The 21487-nt window shown below is 42.6% G+C and overlaps 2 protein-coding genes across 3 annotated transcripts in view; one reads left to right on the plus strand and one right to left on the minus strand.

Moving 5' to 3' along the window:
* The window catches only part of fam135b (family with sequence similarity 135 member B), a 381705-nt gene that overhangs the window by 232089 nt on the left and 128129 nt on the right, over positions 1-21487 (minus strand). For both annotated transcript variants that reach the window (XM_059975315.1, XM_059975310.1), the window contains exon 3: positions 17931-18010. In XM_059975315.1, the coding sequence (XP_059831298.1) occupies positions 17931-18010 (80 nt within the window). The remainder of the gene's footprint in view (positions 1-17930; positions 18011-21487) is intronic.
* On the plus strand, positions 14165-14695 carry LOC132397065 (ferritin heavy chain B-like). The gene has a single exon (XM_059975325.1). It carries the CDS (start codon positions 14165-14167, stop codon positions 14693-14695), a length of 531 nt encoding a protein of 176 aa, XP_059831308.1.

Below are 21487 nucleotides of genomic sequence, written 5' to 3' on the forward strand. Positions count from 1 at the left end.
AGTAATTGTATTGGAAAGGGTGTAGAAGGGGTACAACAAGGATGTTATCTGGCATGGATTGTTTCACCTATGAGGAGTGACGAGACAGGCTGGATTGGTTTTCTTTGGGCTGAATGGAGACCTGAAGGAGACACACAGAATTACAAAGGCATAGACGAAGCAGATATTAAGAAACTTTTCCCTATAGCAGTGGTGTTTACAAGTATGTGGTATTCATTTTGAGTCAGGGCAAGAGGTTCAGAGAGGATCCAAGAAAGAACGTTCTTGCCTAGGATGGTTGCAATCTGCAATGAACTGCCTGTAAATATGGTGGAAGTAAATTCTGGAATAACATTTGTATCATCTGGCCAAGCACTTGAATTGTCAAGACATTGTATGCTTCAGATCAAGTAATGATAAATGGTATTGTTATAGGTGGTTAAACTGAATATAGTATATCCAATTACCATCAAATCCACAAAGGGTTTGCTGTTGTAGTGTGATGCATTGATCTCTACCTTGCTGATGCCAGGCAACAACTCTCAGACACCTCCTCAAACCTACCCCTCGAGGAGGACCCCACTCCACACCATCAGAAACTGCCACCGACACTATCACTGACCTCATCCACACTGGAGAACTCCCAACCACTGCCACCAAACATAAAATTCCCTTAGACTGCAATGCTTGCTTCTATCTCCTACCCAAGATCCACAAACTGGTCTGTCCGGGTAGTCCTATTGTCTCTGCCTGCTTCTGCCCTACTGAACTTGTGGCCTCATACATCAATTCCTTTCCATCCTGCTCGGTTCAGTACCTTCCCACCTGCAACCATGAAGCTTCTCATGCCCTCGATCTTCTCAGTAACTTTCAGTTGCCTAGTCCTGACTGCCTCTTCCTCACTGTGTTCAGTCCCTATGCACTTCTATCCCCCTCCAAGCTCACTATTTTTTTCCTAACAGAACAACCAACCAACCTTCCTCCAGCACCACCCTCCTCCATCTGGCAGAACTGGTCCTCACCCTGAACAATTTTTCCTTTGGCTCCTCTCACCTTCTCCAAACCTGAGGGGTAGCATGGGCCCAGGCTATGCCTGCCTCTTCACTGGCTATTTAGAACAGTCTATATTAAGCCAGTTGTACTCCCCAACTCTTCCTCTGCTACAAAGACAACTGCACTGGCACTGCTGAGCTCATCAGTTTCTCAGGATGCAGTTTTCCATTCCAGGGCAACTGAGGTGTTCCTTCTTTAAAGAATGCCGTTTCTCTCTATTGACACCACCTTCACCAGCATCTCCTCCATTTCCCATACATCTATGCTCACCCATGTTTCCACTGTCGTAATAGTGATAGAGTCCCTCTTGTTCTTACTTACCACTCCATCAGCCCCTGAATCCAAACATTATCCTCTGCATCTCCCGCCTTCTCCAAAGGGACCCTACCACTGAATTTATCTTTACCTCTCCCCCTCTTTGCTTTCTACAGGGATTGCTCCCTCTGCCATTCCCTTGTCCATTCATCCCTTCCCACTAATCTCCATACAAGTCCTGCAAGTGATCGAAGTGCTACACCAGCCCATACATCTCCTCCCTCATTTCCATACGGGGCCCTCAACAGTCCTTGCAGGTGAGGTAACTGATAATCTGTTGGGGTTGTCTAGGTGCCCAGAGTTCCCGATACAGCCTCCTCAACATTGCTGAGACTTGTTGTAAATTTTGGGTACTGCTTCATTGAGCACTCTAAACCGTAAGTGGGACTTCCCGATGGACAATCATTTTAATTCTGGTTCCCATTTCCATTCCAACGTGTCAGTCAATGGCCTCCTCTTGTGCCAAGATGAAGTCATCCTCAGAGTGGAGGAGCAACACTTTATATTCTGTCTGGGTAACTTCCAACCTGATGGTATGAATATCGATTCCTCCTTCCAGTGAACAAAATTTCCCCCTATTCCCCACTCTGACCTTTTACTTTTTCTCACCTGCCTATTACCTCCCCCGGGTCCCCTCCTCCTTCCCCTTCGCCAATTGCCCACACTATTCTCCTATCAGATTCTTTCTTCTCCAGCACTTGACCCTTCCCACCCACCTGGCTTCATCTATAACCTTCCAACTGGCCCCTTTCACCTCCACCCACCTTTTTATTCAGGTATCTCCCCCTTTTCCTCTCAGTGCTGAAGAAGGGTTTCAGCCCAGAACTTCGACTGTTTATTCATTTCCATTGATGCTATCTGACCTGCTGAGTTCCTCCAGCATTTTGTGTGTGTTGCACAGCATAGATGGATGACACAGGCGTGATGGGCCAAAGACCCTGTTCCTGAACTGCAAATGTCCATGGCTCTACGACTTCAACTGAGTTTCCACTTTGATTTGGTATGTAGCCACCTGCTGTCAGTATTACTCAAAGGCAGGTCAGCTAGCAGATGCCATCACTGGTGAGAATATCCAAGCATTCACTATGCCTCTTGGATATTCCTAGGAGAGATACAACAACACTTACCAGTTCCAAGTTGGGAATTATTTCAGAATTCAGAATTATAGGTGGAACAGTTTTATTTTAAAACCAGCATTCAACCTCATTTTTGTCTTGTAGCTTTATAGTGGGAGAAGTGGATAATCATTGGTGTTGAGATGAAATAAACCTTTGCACTTAACTCAGAAGACAGTCTTGCTAAGTCAGCACAGTTTTATAACCTTCAACTATTTACAGCAATAGTAAAATGTCCCAAGGTGCTTCACAGAAGCATTAAGAAGCCAAAGCATGAGCCAGGTAAACAGATGGTTCTGAACCAGCTATCAAGGGATGGAGGAAAAAAACAACTGCTTCCTACTTTATATTGGCCTTTTACAGTTTTATACACCACAGTAAATCCTCAACCCCATTTGCTCTGAATGAAATAACTCCAGTGGAATCACACCCTTCCTGTAAGTGTAACTAGAACAGTACGCTCAGACTGTGGTCTGAGCTGTCCAGTGTTCATCTCTGCTCTTACATCCTGTGCAGTTGTTGAAGGATATGCCTTTCTTTTCTTTTTTTTTTTTTTTTCTCTTTTTTTTTAGGCATAGATAGAGCAGGCAGGGAGTATCTCTTTCCTAGAGTTAAAATGTCTAAAATTAGAGGGCATTCTTTGAAGGTAAGAGGGGGTAGGTTCAAAGGGGGTTGTGAGGAGTAAGCTTTTTACTCAGAGGGTGGTGGATGTCTGGAATGCACTGCCTGGTGTGGTGGTAGAGGCAAATGCATTAGAGGCTTTTAAGAGACGTTTGGATAGGCACAGGGATGTGAGGAGGATGGAGGGATGTGGACATGGTGTAGGGAGGAGGGATTAGTGTTTGTGTGTTTCTGATTTGCTTTTTAGCTGGTACAGCACAACATTGTGGGCTGAATGGCCTGTTCCTGTGCTGTACTGCTCTACGTTCTAATCGTCAGGCCTACTGCTATTTCTGGCAACTCAATAAACTTCCTTGTTCGAGTTAATGCTGGCCAGTCAGTGAGGAATCACTTACCCTTTCGTGTTAATTTTATTTGTTTATCGAGATACAGCGTGGAAGAGGCCCTTCCAACCCTTTGAGCCACACCGCCCAGCAATCATCCCAATTTAACCCCAGCCTAATCAGGGACAATTTACAATGACCTGTTAACCTACAAACCGGTACGTCTTTGGACTGTGGGAGGAAACCTGAGCACCCGGAGGAAACCCACACGGTCACGGGGAGAATGTAAACACTCCTTACAGGCAGCGGCAGGAATTGAACCCGGGTCACTGTGCTGTAAAGTGTTGTACTCGCTGCTACGCCACTGTTTTTTTTCTTGACAATTTATGGATTATATCTTTTGAGAGAAATGATTCTTAAGGAGTCCATTTAGAATGTGCTGACACAGAAAGAACGTGCAAAGCAACTTGCAGGGCAACGTATAAACCAATTTGCAAAATCAGGATGAAACAATAGCTTGCTGATTAAAGAAGCGATACAGGTAACGGGAAGACATGCTTAACGATTGAACAATAACGGTGTTAATGCGCTGAGGCTGATAAGTGGGCCAAAGGGTAGTCACATTTGTAATTTTGTAATGAGATTAAGGAAGAATGTCTGCACCTCACATGGGTGCAACTCACAAAATTGTAAACAAGTAGGGTATAAAAAACTGTGCAAAGTGTAATTCGGCACTCAATCTAGCAGGAGCTGGTTGGGTCCGACTCTGCAGACTCGAAAAATAAAGTTTACCGTTCTGCAAATTGCTGAGACTCAGTGTGTTTCTGACAACGTGGGGGCTCGTCCGGGATCCACACTCCAGCCGCGGTGGACACGAGGAAGGACATCGGAGACGGTGCACCCCGCCGAGTTTGGCGGTCCCTGACTCCTTGCTCGTCGCTCCGACGCGGCTTGAGCGAGTGATATCCGGACAGCGCAGAGCGGTAAACGGGGAGAAGGGGACAGTACCTGGTACTGGAAGTCCCCAGGACGCACCGGGTAAGTGCCTACTATTATAGTAGAAGGGTGCGGGAATAAGTAAGGACGGAGAAGACCGGGATCGCTACCCGGGGGTCCTCCTGATTAAGTAAGAGCGGAATAAGATGGGAGGGGGTGGCTCTAAAAAGAAAGAGGAAACGGAGAGACCGGGACCATACCCGGGGGTTCCTCCTGATAGCCCCCTCGGTAGAATGTTTGAGAATTGGGGATGTGGAAGACTAAAAGGGAAACAAAAGAAAAAAATGATACAGTACTGTTTAATTTGGTCGAAACAGCCGATAGAAAAACCTGCGGTCTGGTGGCCGCGGCTTGGGTCTGAGGAGGATTGGGTACGACAAGCCTTAAACATTTACGTTAATTCAAAACCAAATGTAAAACCGGAAGAAATTGCTTATGCTTTTTGTTGGGCTCCCTGGCCAGGAGTAACAACAAAGAGTTTTAAATTGGGCATTAAAGGGGAGCGGAAGTGGGACCCACTCGATCATTTACCCCCTCCCTATGTCCAGCCTTCTGCGCCCCTTGCGGGAGCAGAGGGAGGACGTGAAGAAAGTGAAAAAACAGAAGAAATAGACCCGAAGAGGGAAGAGAGGGATGTTAGGGAAAAAGCAAAAGCAAGGATCGAAACAAGGAGTGTGACAGGAGCAGATAAGAAAAAGAAAGACGAATTAAAAAAGGAAGAGGTACAGCTGTGTCCCCTTCGAGAGGTTCCAATGGGAGGAGAACGGGGAGGAACAGGATTTGTAAACGTCCCTCTGACAAGTACCGAAGTACGAGGATTTAAGAAAGATATGAAAACTTTATTAGAAGATCCAATGGGACTGGCAGAACAGTTGGATCAATTCTTAGGACCTAATGTTTACACTTGGGAAGAAATGCATGCGATTATGGGAACGCTATTTTCTGCACAAGAGAGGCAAATGATACGACAAGCTGCAATATCAATTTGGGGAAGGGAACAGCCGAATGAGTTACCGGGGGACCGGAAATTTCCAGTAAACGACCCACAGTGGGACAAACAAGCAGAAGAGAGAAGACGGCAATATCCCATTGCCATGGAAGGGAGGAGGGGATTACAACCTGTAATTGAGACATTAGTATCAGATGGACTCCTGGAAGAATGTATGTCACCCTTTAATACCCCCATCCTACCGGTCCGAAAGCCCGACGGCACGTATCGAATGGTTCAAGATCTGAGAGGCTTAAATGCGGTAGTCCAAACACGATACCCGGTAGTGCCTAACCCCTATACATTAATGAGCAAAATACCTCCTGAACATGAATGGTTCAGTGTGATAGATCTAAAAGATGCCTTTTGGAGTTGCCCGTTGGAGGAAGGTAGCCGAGATATGTTCGCATTTGAATGGGAAAATCCCTTCACTGGGCGGAAGAAGCAACTCCGGTGGACCGTCTTGCCCCAAGGGTTCACGGAGTCCCCAAACCTATTCGAACAGGTACTGGAGCAAGTATTGGCTGGATTCCATTGTACCGAAAAGAACCAACTATTACAGTATGTCGATGACCTACTACTATCGGGACCAGCAGAGGAGGTAGTGCGAGACGATACTATAAGACTCCTGAATTACCTAGGAGAAAAAGGATTGCGGGTGTCCAAGAAGAAACTGCAATTTGTCGAGAAGGAAATAACATATCTCGGACACAGAGTCAGTAAAGGGCACCGCCAAATAACCCCAGAAAGAACAGCGGGAATAACTAAAATACCGCTTCCCAGGACAAAGAAGGAAGTAAGACAGTTTCTGGGCTTAGTGGGCTATTGCCGGATTTGGATAGAGAATTATACCTCCCTGGTGAAATTTATGTACGACAAATTGGCAAAGGAAGACCGGGGAATAATCAGCTGGACCGAAGAAGAAGAACAGAAGTTCCGGAAAATAAAAGGGCAACTAATTCGGGCCCCGGTATTAACACTGCCAGCACTGGAAAAGCCCTTTCAGCTGTATGCAACAAACAATGAAGGAACTGCGTTAGGAGTACTAACCCAAGAAAAAGGAGGAAAGCGGCAACCTGTGGCCTTTTTATCAAAAATGTTAGACCCGGTATCCCGGGGATGGCCGATGTGCATACAAGCCGTAGCGGCAGCAGCCGTACTAGTAGAAGAAGCACGGAAATTAACCTTTGGGGGAAGAATGACGGTTAGCACCCTCTTAGCCCAAAAAGCTCAGCGGTGGTTGACGGACTCTCGCATACTGAAATACGAAACCATTCTGATGGTCGGGGATGATGTAAGCTTTGAAAGGAACAATAGTTGTAACCCGGCACAGTTCTTATACATGGAATCAACAGGGGAGCCCGACAAACATCAGAAGGCGAGTGGAAGACCCCCGACGGACGGCAAGTACTGAATAAGGAAGTAACTCGTCATATCTCCTTTCTTTTTAAACTATTCAGTGGGTTTGTCCTGCTTCCATTAAGGATTTGGAGTCTACCTCCAACATTCCACTCTTCTCCACACATCCCATCATCCTCTTCACATTTTTTACTCCCCTATAGTTAAGTCTAGGTTATTCCTATGTAATACAAACAGCAGGGATGCTGTACTGAGGTTTCTTGAAACACAATGTTAACAAACTGTCCATACAAAAACGCTTATTTTTCTTCCTGATACCAAATCAATTTCAGATGCAGTTTGCACAAGAGTTTTGGATTCCACGTGCTTTTACGTTTGTTTGGCAATCGTTGGTGAGGCCACACTTGGAGTACTGCGCAAGTTTTTGTCACGTTATAGAAAGTACCAGTAGTTGTGCATCTTATAACATGATATAGGATGCACAACAACAGCTCTCTCCTCATCACCTTCACCACAGATGCCCCCCCCAGGGCTGTGTGCTGAGCACACAGAACACTCTGCTCACAAATGACAGCATGGTCCAAGACCAGAGAGTTGTCAATGTCAAGTTCACTGATGACACCACAGTGGTGGGCCACCTCATCAGCAATGATAAGATAGTCTACAGAGGGGACGTGGGAGAGCTCAAGGCCTGTTGCCAGGCAAATAATCTCTTCCTCAGTGTCAACAAATCAAATGAGATAGTCTTCAGAGGGGACATGGGAGAGCTCAAGGCCTGTTGCCAGGCAAATAATCTCTACCTCAGTGTCAACAAATCAAAGGAGATGTTATCAACTTCAGGAAAATTCGCACCACTCACATCCCTCTTTTCATTGGTGGCACACCAGTGAAAAATTTAAGCAGTTTCAAATGCCTGGGAGTGCACATCTCAAAAAATCTCACATGGACCCACAACACATGTGACACATCCTAGAAAACATCTTTCAGAAAGGCTCACAAACAACAGCTTTGTGAGAGTATGAAGAGAGCTGGACTATGCACATTAAAACTCACAACCTTCTACAGATGCACAGTTGAGAACTCGCTGACATGCTGTAACACTGTGTAGTACAGAAACTGCACTGCGACGAACAGGACGCCTCTACAATGAGTAGTCAAAACTGCCCAGTGCATTACCACAGGCAGCCTAGCAGCCAACAAGAACATCCAGAACTGGCTTGTCCACAGAAGACAAAGAGTGGTTGTAGAAGAGTCATATTCTGCATGAAGGCTGGTAACCAGTGGAGTGCCTCAGAGATCTGTTCTGGGATCCCTACTCTTTGTGATTTTTATAAATCACCTAGATAAGGAAGTGGAGGGATGGGTTAGTAATTTTGCTGATGACACAAAGGTTGCGGGTGTTATGGATAGTGTGGAGGGCTGTCAGAGGTTACAGCAAGACATTGATAGAATGCAAAACTGGGCTGAGAAGTGGCAGATGGAGTTCAAGCCAGATAAGTGTGAGGTGGTTCATTTTGGTAGGCCAAATATGATGGCAGAATATAGTATTATTGATAAGACTCCTGGCAGTGTGGAGGATCAGAGGGATCTTGGTGTCTGAGTCCATAGGACACTCAAAGTTACTACGCAGGTTGACTCTGTGGTTAGGACATACAGTGCATTGCCCTTCATCAATTGTGGGATTGAGTTTGACAGCCGAAAGGTAATGTTGCAGCTATACAGGACCCTGGTCAGACCCCACTTGGAGCACTGTGCTCAATTCTGGTTGGCTCACTACAGCAAGACCATGGAAACCATAGAAAGGGTGCAGATGAGATTAACAAGGATGTTGCTTGGATTGGGGAGCATGCCTTATGTGAATAGGTTGAGCAAACTCGGCTATTTTCTTTGAAACGACGGAGGATGAGAGGTGATCTGATAGAGGTGTATAAGATAATGAGAGGCATTGATCGTGTGGATAGTCAGAGGCTTTCTCCCAGGGCTGAAATGGCTCACACAAGAGGGAATAGTTTTAAGGTGCTTGGAAGTAGGTACAGAGGAGATGTCAGGGGTAAGTTTTTTTACGCAGAGGGTGGTGAGTGTGTGGAATGGGTTGTCGGTGGTGGTGGTGGAGGCGGATATGATAGGGTCTTTTAAGAGACTTCTGAATGGCTACATGGTGCTTAGAAAAATAGAGGGGTACGGGTAAAGCCTAGGTATTTCTAAGGTAGGGATATGTTCTGCACAGCTTTGTGGGCCAAAGGGCCTATATGGTGCTGTATGTTTTCTATGTTTGTATATATACAGAAAGGTGCTAGAAAAAAAAAGCCAGCAATATCATGAAGATGCTCAGCCACCTTGTTCACAGACTACTTGTCCCACTCCCATCAGTGATGAGACCTTGCAGCATCCATGCCAGGACCACCAGACTCAAAAACAATTCCTCCCCCTGATCAATACTTCCACCCATTAACCCACCCCACCACCACTTCTTCATCATGTCAATCAGTTTATGTACCTTGTCTCATTTCATGCATATACAATCAGCATACAAGCTAATCTAATGCATTATCTTCATTGTGTTTTTTAAAAATTCTGTTTTATGCTTGAGTTTTTTTATAGCGTATCAGATCCTAAGTAACAATCATTTTGTTCTCCTTGACACTTATGAATGACAACAATCCTGAGTCTCAATCTTGAATCTTGAAAGACGTGAGTTCTAAGGAGAAGTTGGCCAAGCTATGTTGTTATTGAGGAGTGAATTTATAGAAACATTTAAAATTTTGACAGGCATAGATAAAGGTGGCCGGTAACATGTTTCACCCCAGAGTAGGGATGGGCAAAACTTGGGGGCACAGATTTAGGGTGACTGAAGAAAGCTGTAAAAGGGAGCTGAGGGGATCTTTATCATACAAAGGGTTAAGTGTCTATGGAACGAGCTGCAAGCAGCGGCTAAAGCAGTAATAATAGGATCATTTAAGAAGGAATTGGATAGGTACATGGAAGGGCAGGGCTTTGAGGAATATGGACTGAACACAAGAAACTTGGACTAGCTAAATGGGCACCTGTTGGGCCAAACAGTTTACATTCACACTGTAATGCTCTATGACCTGTCTTCTATAAATCCTGATTCAAGCCTTGCTAAAATTTACATGGAGCTTAGAAAAATAAGAGAGCTGTAAGTAACCCTAAGTAATTTCTATAGTAAGGACATGTTCGGCACAGTTTTGTGGGCTGAAGGGCCTGTATTGTGCTGTTGGCTTTCTATGTTTGTAAAATTCACCATGGAAACTTGAAGTAAACTTTGCTCACTGAGGTTCTTTGCTATTACCTCAGCATACTCAATTAGTCAGACAATTTGCTGCTGATTGTCCCTGATTAATCCATGCCACTCGAGCTGGACAAAATATTAAATAGAAGACAAGTACTGGGAAAATGACCACAAACATTCAAGGAAGGAGATTAAAGTAGTTATTTTTAATGCTGTGCTTTTTATTTAATCCATAAATCTATTATTCATTAGTGGAATTCTGAATTGTATTGTTAAACCTTTTTTTTCACACTCTCAGTTAATTCAAGATAATTTCACTAAAGTGCAAGGAAACAGTATTGAATTAAAACATAATCTCAGCAACTGCCTCACAAACTCTGGGTTTTGAGAAGACAGCATAATACAAAGAACGTTACAGGGGAGGCCGATCAATCTAGCTTATCTAGCTGAACCTTTACAAGAACATTTCCAATGTCTCTGCTTCATTTGCAGTCACAAACCATGATCCATTCTGAAAATTTATTCTATTTTCCCTTAAAACAAATAATAGACTCTGTTTCAACCACTCACAGTGATGTAAAACTCTTCGGTCAAACAACTGTCCTGATTGAAATAATTTATCTTTGTCTCCCGAAAAGAAAAAATTCAATTTCTCTACTCACTTTAGCATAATCCCAACAATTGAGTCCAATTCTATTACCCCACCTCAAGTCAGCATTACTGAATGGGCTCAAGAGTAAAAATCCTGCCAGTTGTCTCTCTTCCATAGCCCGGAATAATAAAAAGAGAATTGATTATGACAGCTATAAAGGTCTATTCAAACAATGATCAAATTGAAGAGTTTTTTTCTATAATCCATCAAATGCAGAACCTCTTTTTAAAGTAAACAAACTTACATTTTTCTCAACTTCTGTGTCAAAATATAGAATTGGTAAGGGCCAAAAGACCCTATAAGTTGTATTGTTAAGAAGATTAATCCCATATTCACTTTTTCAAATTAATTGACTTTAAATAATTGCAATTATCTTGAATATACTATGGTTTGTCTTTCCATTTCATTTAATATTTAAATCAGGAATATTATTCCATATAAATCAAATGTTCAGTCTGACCTTCAGCCTCTTACGAATCAACCATGTTGCTTCTAAAGAACAGCAGATTCCCCTCCCTAAAGGGTGCTGGTGAATCTGATAGGTTTTATTTTTACAAATTTAGGATATTGATCACTCATTTATTCATTTCCAATTCCAAATTTACTTAAATTTGCCAACTTCAACAGTGGAATCTCAGTTCAGGCTTTCAGGTGAATAGACCTGAAGTTTGTCCAGTGCTGACCATTGTGTTGCTGTATCAAACACTCTGATGCTGCAACACTCTAATTCCTCATCCTACTGAAAGTATGCCTGAGCAAAGCATGATATATCTTAATGGCAGAATCAATTGATAATGCATCCAAAGTGGAACACTGTAGATGAGGGGAATGAGTACTCTGGCCATTGGAATGAATAATGATTTTGGTTGAAGAGTATTTTTTTTTAGAAATCAGCGGGGAGAAAGAGTGCTGTAAATTAAAACCTTACTGTTACTCTAATAAACATATATTATAAAAGAGAATAGGCATATTAAAACTGTTAGAAGTTTTCACAACTAGAGAACTGGCTACAGCTCCTGTATGCTACATAACCTGCTTCCTAGTGAGAGAGCAACTGTGATTTGGACCGCAGGCTTTGAATTTTTTAAGCATTGTGTTTGCTGCTATTGCTAATCAGTCACTTCCATTATCGAAAAGCATCAAACAAATGACACAGTTCTTCACCTTCAGCACTGTGGTGAATGAATCTAATTTGGAAGCTTCCCCTGGTGCAGTCTGAAGCAGTGACTGATTCCATTTGTTACAGGATGCGATCACCTGCTAACCAAGATCCCTGCAAGATCAGTCCTCAAGACTCAGCTTCACTGTTTCTAAACACATACCACCAGCATGGCAGATGTCCTTTATGGATTCCAGAAACAACATGCATTAGCCTACAGTCCATTTCCTCAAATAGGAAGCAGTAGCTGTAAACTAGGGCTTGACAAAAATTCTTGGGAGGAATTATAAACTGCATTTTAAAATGGAACTGATGACTTATCCATTTGAGGGAGACTATGGCAATGTTAAATTGTGTGATTCACAACATCCACTGAACCAGCAGGGCCCTTCTTTGATGAGACAGGCTTGGCAGTGAAGTTAACCTGAAGCATGACTGAGAAAGTTGTGATTTATCTAGTTTAATCTGACCAAACAATGACTAAGAGTGAAAATAACCACAAATAAGTTTCATAACTTTAAGGTTTCCTTGAGGTCTTTGTCATCCACAGCAGCAAAGAGGCCTACAGCCCTAGTTCAAAATATTAAGTAATGATCCACACCTTTCACATGTAAGATTGAGCAATGTTACAAAAATAAGCTCCAACGGCAGAAACCATAGCAGGGTCTTTAGCAGCTTTGGTGTTCGACCTTAGCCGACATTTGCAGTCATCTATCTCTGCACTGACAATGGGGTCAGTGCAGAGATGACTTTCCAGATTGATTCCAGGCATCGGGGATTGAACTATAAAGAGACACTTGAGTAAGATTCTCCAATATCCAATCATGTTTAAAGGAATAAGAGGCAATTTCTTTAAAGAGGATTGATAAGATAGATTATGGGAACTGTTTCATCCAGCTAGAAAGTCAAAAAATAGTGGATGCAGTCCTAGTAACACAAACAAAATGCTGGAGAACTCAGCAAGTCAGGCAGCATCGACAGAGAGGAATATAGATTCAAAATTTAAGACTGATACCCTTAACCCTTCATCAGGACTGGAAAGAAAGGGGGAAGAAGCCAAAACAAGAAAGTGGGGGAGGGGAGGGGAAAAAGTACAAACTGGAAGGTTACAGGTGAAGCCAGGTGAGGGGGAAGGTATATACAGTAGATTGGGGTGGGGGGATGCAGTGCTAGAGTCATTTATAGCTAAGATGTGTTTGAGTCCCTCTATCTGGAAAAAAATGGTATTTTCTGTCTTAGTTATTCTACATAAAATGTTGAAATTGTGATTTTTGGACACACAAGACATCATATGAAGCACAGAATCAGCCACAATCTTAGTGAATGACAAAACAGAGGTAAGGGAAAAGATATACTGCTGATCCTATTTATTATTTTAAAATGTTTCCATCTTACAGGGTAGAAGTCAGAGGATACAGCTTCAAGAGAAGCACAATTTCCTTCAACTGCAATCACCTAAGAAAAGTCAATTAAACCCACTAACTCTGAGTGTTTCCTGGCTGGACTTAAATAATGTGTATTTAACTGTCAGACTGTCTAATCATTCAGATAAATCCAAGCCATAATGTACTTGTCCTTGAAACTGAAAATAAACCCTAAGCAATATTTAAAAGGGTTTGTTAGTTTATTATCTAATTAAACATCATGAAATTGAACAGTGAAACATGTCAAACCTTAAAAACAGAGGAGAATGCAGTCACCTTCACCTAAAGGTTTTTCATGAAGCACAACCTTTTCCTGAGTCTACTTGAAATATTTTGACCATCAGAACAGGGAGGAACCATCGTGCACTCCCATATCTCCTGATGGTCCTTTGGTCTCAGTATCCGAAGATGACGTACAAGCTGCCTTCAAGAGAGTGAATCCTAGGCAAACATCCAGTCCAGATGAAGAACCTGGCCGAGTACTGAATACCTGTGCTGACCAACTGGCTGGTGTATTCACGGATATTTTCAACCTCTTGCTCTGGCACCCACTACTTCAAGCAGGCTTCAATGGTACCAGTGCCCAAGAAGAGCGTGGTAACCTGTCTAAATGTCTATTGCCCAGTGGCACTTATATTAAAAGTGATGAAGTGTTTTGAGAGGCTGGCGTTAAAGCACATCAGCTCCTATCTGAGTGGCAATTTGGATCCACTCCAATTCACCTACTGAACCAATGCGTCCACAGCCGATGCCATCTCATTGACTCTTTACACAACCCTGAAACATCTGGACAGCATAGATGCATACATCAGGATGTTATTTATCGATTACAGCTTGGCACTTAACACCAACATCCCCTTTAAACTAATCAGTGCTTTTTTTTAGGAGCTTCCCCAGGTGATAGAAAGTTGTAATTGTCCACCAAACAGGATGGCTTCCCAAGTTTGTCAGAACTTCCACCAGGAATGTGAAGATGCAATCAACAGGCAGATTAACATGGAGCTCTATTTCTCCTATGTTTATCTCTCCATGTCCTTTTACTTTAACCAGGATGACATTAGCCTACATCACTTCTCCAAGTTCTTCAGGAAGCAGTCCTATGAGGAACAGCAGCATGCCGAGAAATGGATGGAATTCCAGAATCTGCGAGGAGGCCGGATCGTGCTGGAGGACATCAAGAAGCCAGAGCAGGATGACTGGACCAATGCTCTGGAAGCGATGCAGAGAGCCCTGCAGATGGAGAAGGACGTGAACCTGAGTCTCCTGGATCTACACAAGCTTTCCACTCAGCATGGTGACCCTCATCTGTGTGATTTCCTGGAGAGGAACTATCTGGATGAGCAAGTGAAGACGATCAAGAAGCTTGGAGATTACATCACCAACCTGAGGAGAATGGGCGTCCCCGAGAATGGCCTGGGAGTGTACCTGTTTGACAGACTGTCCCTGGAGGAGAAGGATTAGAAGGACTTCATGTCATTACCTGTTTAAATTGTAAAATCAAACTCTTTATTTGTGTGAATCTTAACTTGACTAACTCAAAGGTATTGGAATGGTATATCAATTGAAATAAATGTCAAAATACTAAAAAAAAACTAATCAGTAAACCCCAAGACCTGGGCCTCAATTACCACCTTGTGCAATTGCATCCCAGATTTCCTCACGTGTGGACGCTGGAGTCGCAAAAACATCTTCCTCAAAATCTCTATCAGCACAGGAGCACCACAGGGATGTGTGCTCAGCCCCCTGCTCAACTCGCTTTACACCCATGACTGTGTGGCTAAGCACTGCACCAAAACCATATGCAAACTTGCTGATGACACCACTTTTGAGGGCTGTATCAAACAGGGTGATGAATCAGCATACAGGAGAGAGATTGAAAACTTGGCTGAGTGGTGTAATAAAAACAACCTCTCACTCAATGATCAAGGAACTAGTAGACTTCAGGAGAGGGAACCAGAGGTCCATTAGCCAGTAATTATCCGAGGATCAAAGGTGGACAGGGTCAGTAACTTTAAATTCCTGGGTGTCACTATCTCAGAGGACCTGTCCTGAACCCATCATATTAATATAATTGCAAAGAAAGCACAACAACACCACTGCTTCCTCAGGAGTTTTTGCAGAGTTTCAGCATGCCATCAAAAGCCTTGCCAAACTTCTATGGATGTGTGGAGGAAAGCGTGCTGACTAGCCACATTACAACCAGTTATGGGAACACTAATGCCTTTGAGTGGAAAATCAGACAAAAGTTTGGGGATTCAGCCCAGTACTTTATGGGTAAAACCCTCCCAACTAATTGGAATGTTGCCATAGAAAAGCAGCACCTGTCATCAAACATCCTCACCACCCAGGCCATGCTCTTTTCTCACTGCTGCCATCAGGTAGAAGGTTCAGATGCATCAGGACTCACACCACCAGGTTCAAGAACAGTTACCACCCCTCAATCATCAGACCCTTGAACAAAAGGGGATAGTACACTCATTTAAGGACTCTGTTATATTGTTATTTCATGCTTGTTATTTATTGATATTTATTTACATCTGCATTTGCACAGTTTGTTTATAGTTTACAGGTACTGATGTTTACAGAGTTCTGTAGAGTTGCTCAGTATGCCAGGAGAAAAGGAATCTCAGGGTTGTATGTGATGATATGTAGGTACCCTGATAATAAATTTTACTGTGAGTTTTACCAGAAGATATTTCTTCATTGTTCCAAACCCAAATGTCTGACTCCAGATTTGCCACTTCCAATTACACCCAAACTATACACCAAACAGTAGGGAAAAAAAAACTTTAAGGTGGTTTCTGTTGCAAGTCCTACCACAGAAAATGCTGTGTGGGACCCACAGACTTCACCTTGAGAGGGGCAGGAGGTGTTGGTGGAACCAGCAGAGTTATACAGCATGAAAACTGAACTTTCAGACCAACCTGTCCAGGCTACCCAAGATGCACACCAGAGAACATTTCCTATCATGGGCCTGTCTAAATTTCTTCTGAATATTGTAAGTATACCCACCTCTTCCACTTTCTCTGACAGCTCAGTCCACATACCACCATCCTCTGTGAAAACGTTTCACCCAGGTTCCCTCTCAAATCTTTGCCCTCTCACTAAAAACATGTCAAAGTCAAGTTTACTTCTATAAGCACAAGCACATGCATGTACAGAATATTGTTGCTGGTCAGGGAGAAGAACACACGCAAGTCTAGCACTCACTGAAGGCTTGTGTAAAAGTGATTACCTTTTCTCACAGTACCTGGAAGTTAATAATATGAAGCAGAATTCTCTGCAAATGTGCTTACAAAATGCTGGAGGAACTCAGCTTGCCAGGCAGCATCTAACAGTCAACGATTCCAGCCGAGACCCTTCATCAGGACTGGCCTGCTCAGTTCCTCCAGCATTTTGTGTTTGTTGCTTGGATTTACAGCATCTGCAGACTTTCTTCTTATTGTGGTCTCCTTGCTTGCCACTTTGCCAACTCAGGCTACAGTTCAACCTGCTTACAACCATAGCAGTCTAAGCTCAAAATGTTTCACTTGTGAAACAGAGGGAGGAAATAGGCTGGAATGGAGAGAGGCAGAATGCAGAACAAATCCAATGATCATTGTTGAGTTCGATTACCTATTTCATCTGAGCTTACTTCTTTCTGCTAAGGACTCTTTTACTTTCTACTATCGATATCCATCCATTTTCTCTCAATGTGACACTGTTACATTTGTTTTTCTGTCAGTTCTTCAATGTTACCCTCTTCTAACACAGCAGGTCACTGGTAAACACTTGTAAAACTTCCTGCCGCTAAATAATTCGAACAGCTGGCTGTCAGCAGCTGTCAAGTCACTGTAGGAAGATGTCACAGGTCAATCACGACACCCTCAAAGTATATAAACAATATACAAAAAGCAAGCCTAATTAGAAGTATCTCATTCTCCCAACTCAACCGATTATAAGAGAGTCTACTAAATTATAAAAGCTACCTTAAGGTATAACTGTCTTCTAATGATGTATTTACTGTGAATCCTACCCACCAGCTGTTAAACACTGCATACATGCCAGAACATTCAGCACCTTGCTGAAGCCACAGTAGTTTTGAGGCTCCATGCTGTGAACCGACATTAACCAAGGATAGATTCCAGATGCTTTCTGACATAAAGCAGACTCTTGCTCACTGTAGCGTCCACTGCGCAGACTTGCGGTGACCAGATCAGCTGATTGGAAGCTGGATTCCTAATCATGCCCTTGACTAACAGCTCTGATAACAGTTCTCTGCAGAGTTAGCTCAGCACAGTTAAGATACTGTTATTACACTACAACTGAGCTCAGCATTTTAAGTCTGCAGCTCCTTTTGAATATTGTCCATCAACTCCTGTTAGGAAGCAAAGGCACAAGGCAAGCAAAGGATGGGTAGCTTGCCCACGTTATCAGTGCAAACACAGAATATAGGCACTCTGGCAAGGCGAAGAGGATAGCTGCGGCTTTAAACCCATCACAAAGCAGCAGATGTAATGACAGCTTAGAAACAAAATGCAAAGTATTGCTTGGCATTGATGCACACTAGATGTGAGGGGTACTTTAAAAATGAGAAAGGCATAAAGAACACCTTTGTTGCTTGGAAATAACTCAAGATAAATATCTGTATGTTTCTTTTATCCAGTATGAGGCAGTAAATGGCCAAACCAGCTCAGCATGCATTCTATTTTCTTACCTGTAGGTCCTATAAGTGTTGCTGTCAGCCTGTGAGGAATTCGGGGTGGGATTTTCAGTGCTGTACACACCTGGTAATATCTGGAAGACAGAGTAGGAAAGAAAGATTAGAAAAACCTGCAGGTTTGGCAGCATACTCAGTGGTTTGACTGTGAAACGTGCTTTTGGAATTTCAGCAGGGCATTTTTCACCTGAGGGTAGCTCTGCCCTGTCATAACCTTTTTGTCTCTCTGTTTTATTCATTTTATTTAGGTCAGTGACCTTGAAATTCCCCTCATATACCATCCCATGTGATCCTAGGTTGAAATCAAGGCCAACTGCACAGTCCACTTAACGTCTTCCTTCATCAGAGCTGTGGTCTCATACAAAGAATATCCAAAGTAGATTACATGCACGGATGCTATTAGTGGCACAATACTTTCAATGCACAAATCCTAAAAGAATGCTGAACATTTGAAATTTGGTTTAATCCAAAGTGGTGAAATGTTGAGCCATTTCTGAGTATCAAATACTCATTGTAAACTTTAACTCCAAGAATTTCAAGAACATTTTTTGTCCACAGTAGAGCTGTATATAAAAACCATCACCAGTATTATCTTCAACCTCAATGGTCTCAAAAACAACATATTTTCTCTCTGGTTTTACAGATTTCACAAACAGTGTTTCCTTCGCAAGTTTACTACTTAAAGAGTCAACGCTCCTTGCCATCACTAATATCCCTGATCTCCTATGGCTTTGAAAAAAACCTCATGTACATTTGGACTGCCTCGCTTGTTCAGACCCCTCAATTTACTGGCAAGGTCACTCAAGCTTCTTACCCAAGCCTAATTACACACAGTACATGCTTCCTGAGGGCACAATCCTACAGCAATCTGTTTGGTCCTTTCTCACTAATGGGTGCTTGATACCATTTGTCTCATGCCATTGCAGAATCCATTTGTTATATTCAACCATGGTTGGGGAAGTGTTGCTTGTGTTGTGCTACAGTATATTTTATTATGCGCAGCTAACAGAGATCACACCTGCAAAGCCAAATGCCGGAAGCTGCAAGAATGGAGATACGTTAATGGAGTACATGATACTAGAACTGGCACAGCATGGCGTTACACTGAGAAACCTGACAACACTTCCCTGACTATCTCACGATTAAAGATTGATCTTAATGGGTCTTTCATGGATGGCAATAAGGTGACCCACACTGCAGCTTAACAGAATTAACAGAAAGCTCAATTTCCACATGACTATTCTGTTCCACTGATAAGTGTGGTTTTCAAAGTAGGCAAGCTATTGTTTCAGTTAAAGTACATAATAAAAACATACCACACAATGGATTTCACATAACAACTTGTATGTCATCACCCTTTCAAACAAGTAACCGATTCATATTTTCACAGCTCTTTCACTTTCATAGCTTCCAAAATCTATTACTTAAATTAATGTCATACCAACTTGATGAACCTGCCTTGGTGAATCTATGACTTAGTGTCTTCTTCTACAGTTGCTAATCCCTAGAGTTGTTTCTGCTGGTCATCTCACGAGGCACCATTCTATACCTTTCTTCAGGTAACTCCAAAACATTCCTTAGCTCTTTATTGCCTTTAAACATCCTGAATTTTGATCCTTAGCCATAGAAGCAAGTATTTCTTTAACTTACTCAAATGACTCTTCGTGCCATGCTATCTTATAATTCATTTAACTATTTGTTTCCTAAATTATTAGAATATTTATTTGAGGTTTGTAATCTACCAAATATCCTTTTAGACAGTATGTCAAGTCACTACTACCTTCATCTGCTTGTCTTGTCTTTTGGATAACTCACAGTAGGAGGTTTGTGATGAGGTAGTAGACAGGGCTGTAAAGCTGAGCTCACAGTTGAGACTGAGCAGCCATTGATTACATGACCTTCCTTCACTGTCTCCCTTTATTCTGTGGTTTCCAGCATCTCTTCCCAGCGCATCCCCCAAATATCTGAAGGGACACTTGACATTGTCCTGGCTACAACAATTCACAATGTTAAGTATCTCTTTATGCTCATTATTATCCTCAAAGAGATTATTGAATCAAGGTGAGATTTGATTCGATCATTCAAACTAAAAAAAAGCCTTTTTATCTCTGAGTCACACTTCAAAAAATTGCCATTTTTTGAAATATTTTTATCTATTTCCAGTGAAAGTCCCAACCAGCATCAAACTGAACCTGGCATCCCCTGGGGTGTTGCTTCGCTCAGTCTGCAGATTCCATGTTGAACTCCTAGTTGCAAACCGTTTCAACTCCCCCACCCATTCCCACACGAACTTGGCCTTCTGTGCTTGGCCTTCTCTACTATCAGGGCAAGGACAAACACAAACTGCTCTTCATATTCCCTCTGGACACTTTAGAACCCAACAGCATTAACACTGAGTTCTCCAATTTCAGATAAACTACACCAGCTCTGTCTCTGGCCTTCCTTCAGTCTCACTTTCTGCTCCACCCAGATCCTCTTACTCTCATGATTTTTTACAATTCAGCCCAATGTCACTTTAACTCCTTTTCCAGCTTTCAGACCCCTACCCAACCTAGTTTCATTTGCCTCTCACCCACATACTCAACCCCCTCCTCTTCCCCCACTGTTTTCATTCGCCCAGAATCCATTCCTTATCTGGTTCTTCTCATCACCTGCCACTCTTATCAGTTTACAATCTGTATACCTTTGTTGTCTCCAGCAATCACCTCCATTCTTCTATAGCTATCTCCAACCTCTCTCACCCCAGCTGGTTCTATCTGCCTATCACACCCTCCTCATCTGATTCCACCTATCACTAGCTAGCTCCTGCCTAACCCCTCTCCCTCACCTCTCTCTACTAGCTACCTTCCCTCTCACTCTTAATCCCAGTTCAGGGTCCCAACCCAAAACGATGACTATTGCTTTGTCTCCATAGATGCTGCTTGACCTATTGAGTTCCTCCAGCAGTTTGATTTTTACTCACTATTATATTACATCATTTTGATTATGTCATTTCTCCAAAATATGTCCTACATGTGATGACCTTAACAACATGAATGGTGCCTATTAATTGCTTTTCAATTAACATTCAATTTGTCTTTTGACCTATAACTTACATTTTAATTCTCAATAAAATAAAACAAAGATCACGAATGAGCACAACTGAAACATATTGACCTGAAATACTGACTGCCAATTCTCATAAACAGATGATACCTGACCAATCGAGGTCCTCCAGCATTTTGTGTTATTGCAGGTTCCAGCATCTGCAGTTTCTTCTCACACCATTTTATATGTTGTAAATCTCAGTCCCCACTACCTAATCATTTACATCTATTAACAACTGCAGTCCTGAACACAGATTAAAAAAATCTGGACACTACCATCTTCAGTTCACAAAAATTTCAATTGCTGGCCAGAATACCTTAGAAATTATTCACAATGGAGGTATCAAATACGAGTCTTCAAATGAAGAATCCGATGCTGTTGCACTCCTCTGTACCTTTTCTCCTCTGTTCCACACTGCCTCTCACTCCCAGAAACCAGTCGTGTATTAAACAAGGAAGGAATTCAGT

This window comes from Hypanus sabinus, chromosome 1 (assembly GCF_030144855.1).
Source record: "Hypanus sabinus isolate sHypSab1 chromosome 1, sHypSab1.hap1, whole genome shotgun sequence".
Lineage (NCBI taxonomy): Eukaryota > Metazoa > Chordata > Chondrichthyes > Myliobatiformes > Dasyatidae > Hypanus > Hypanus sabinus.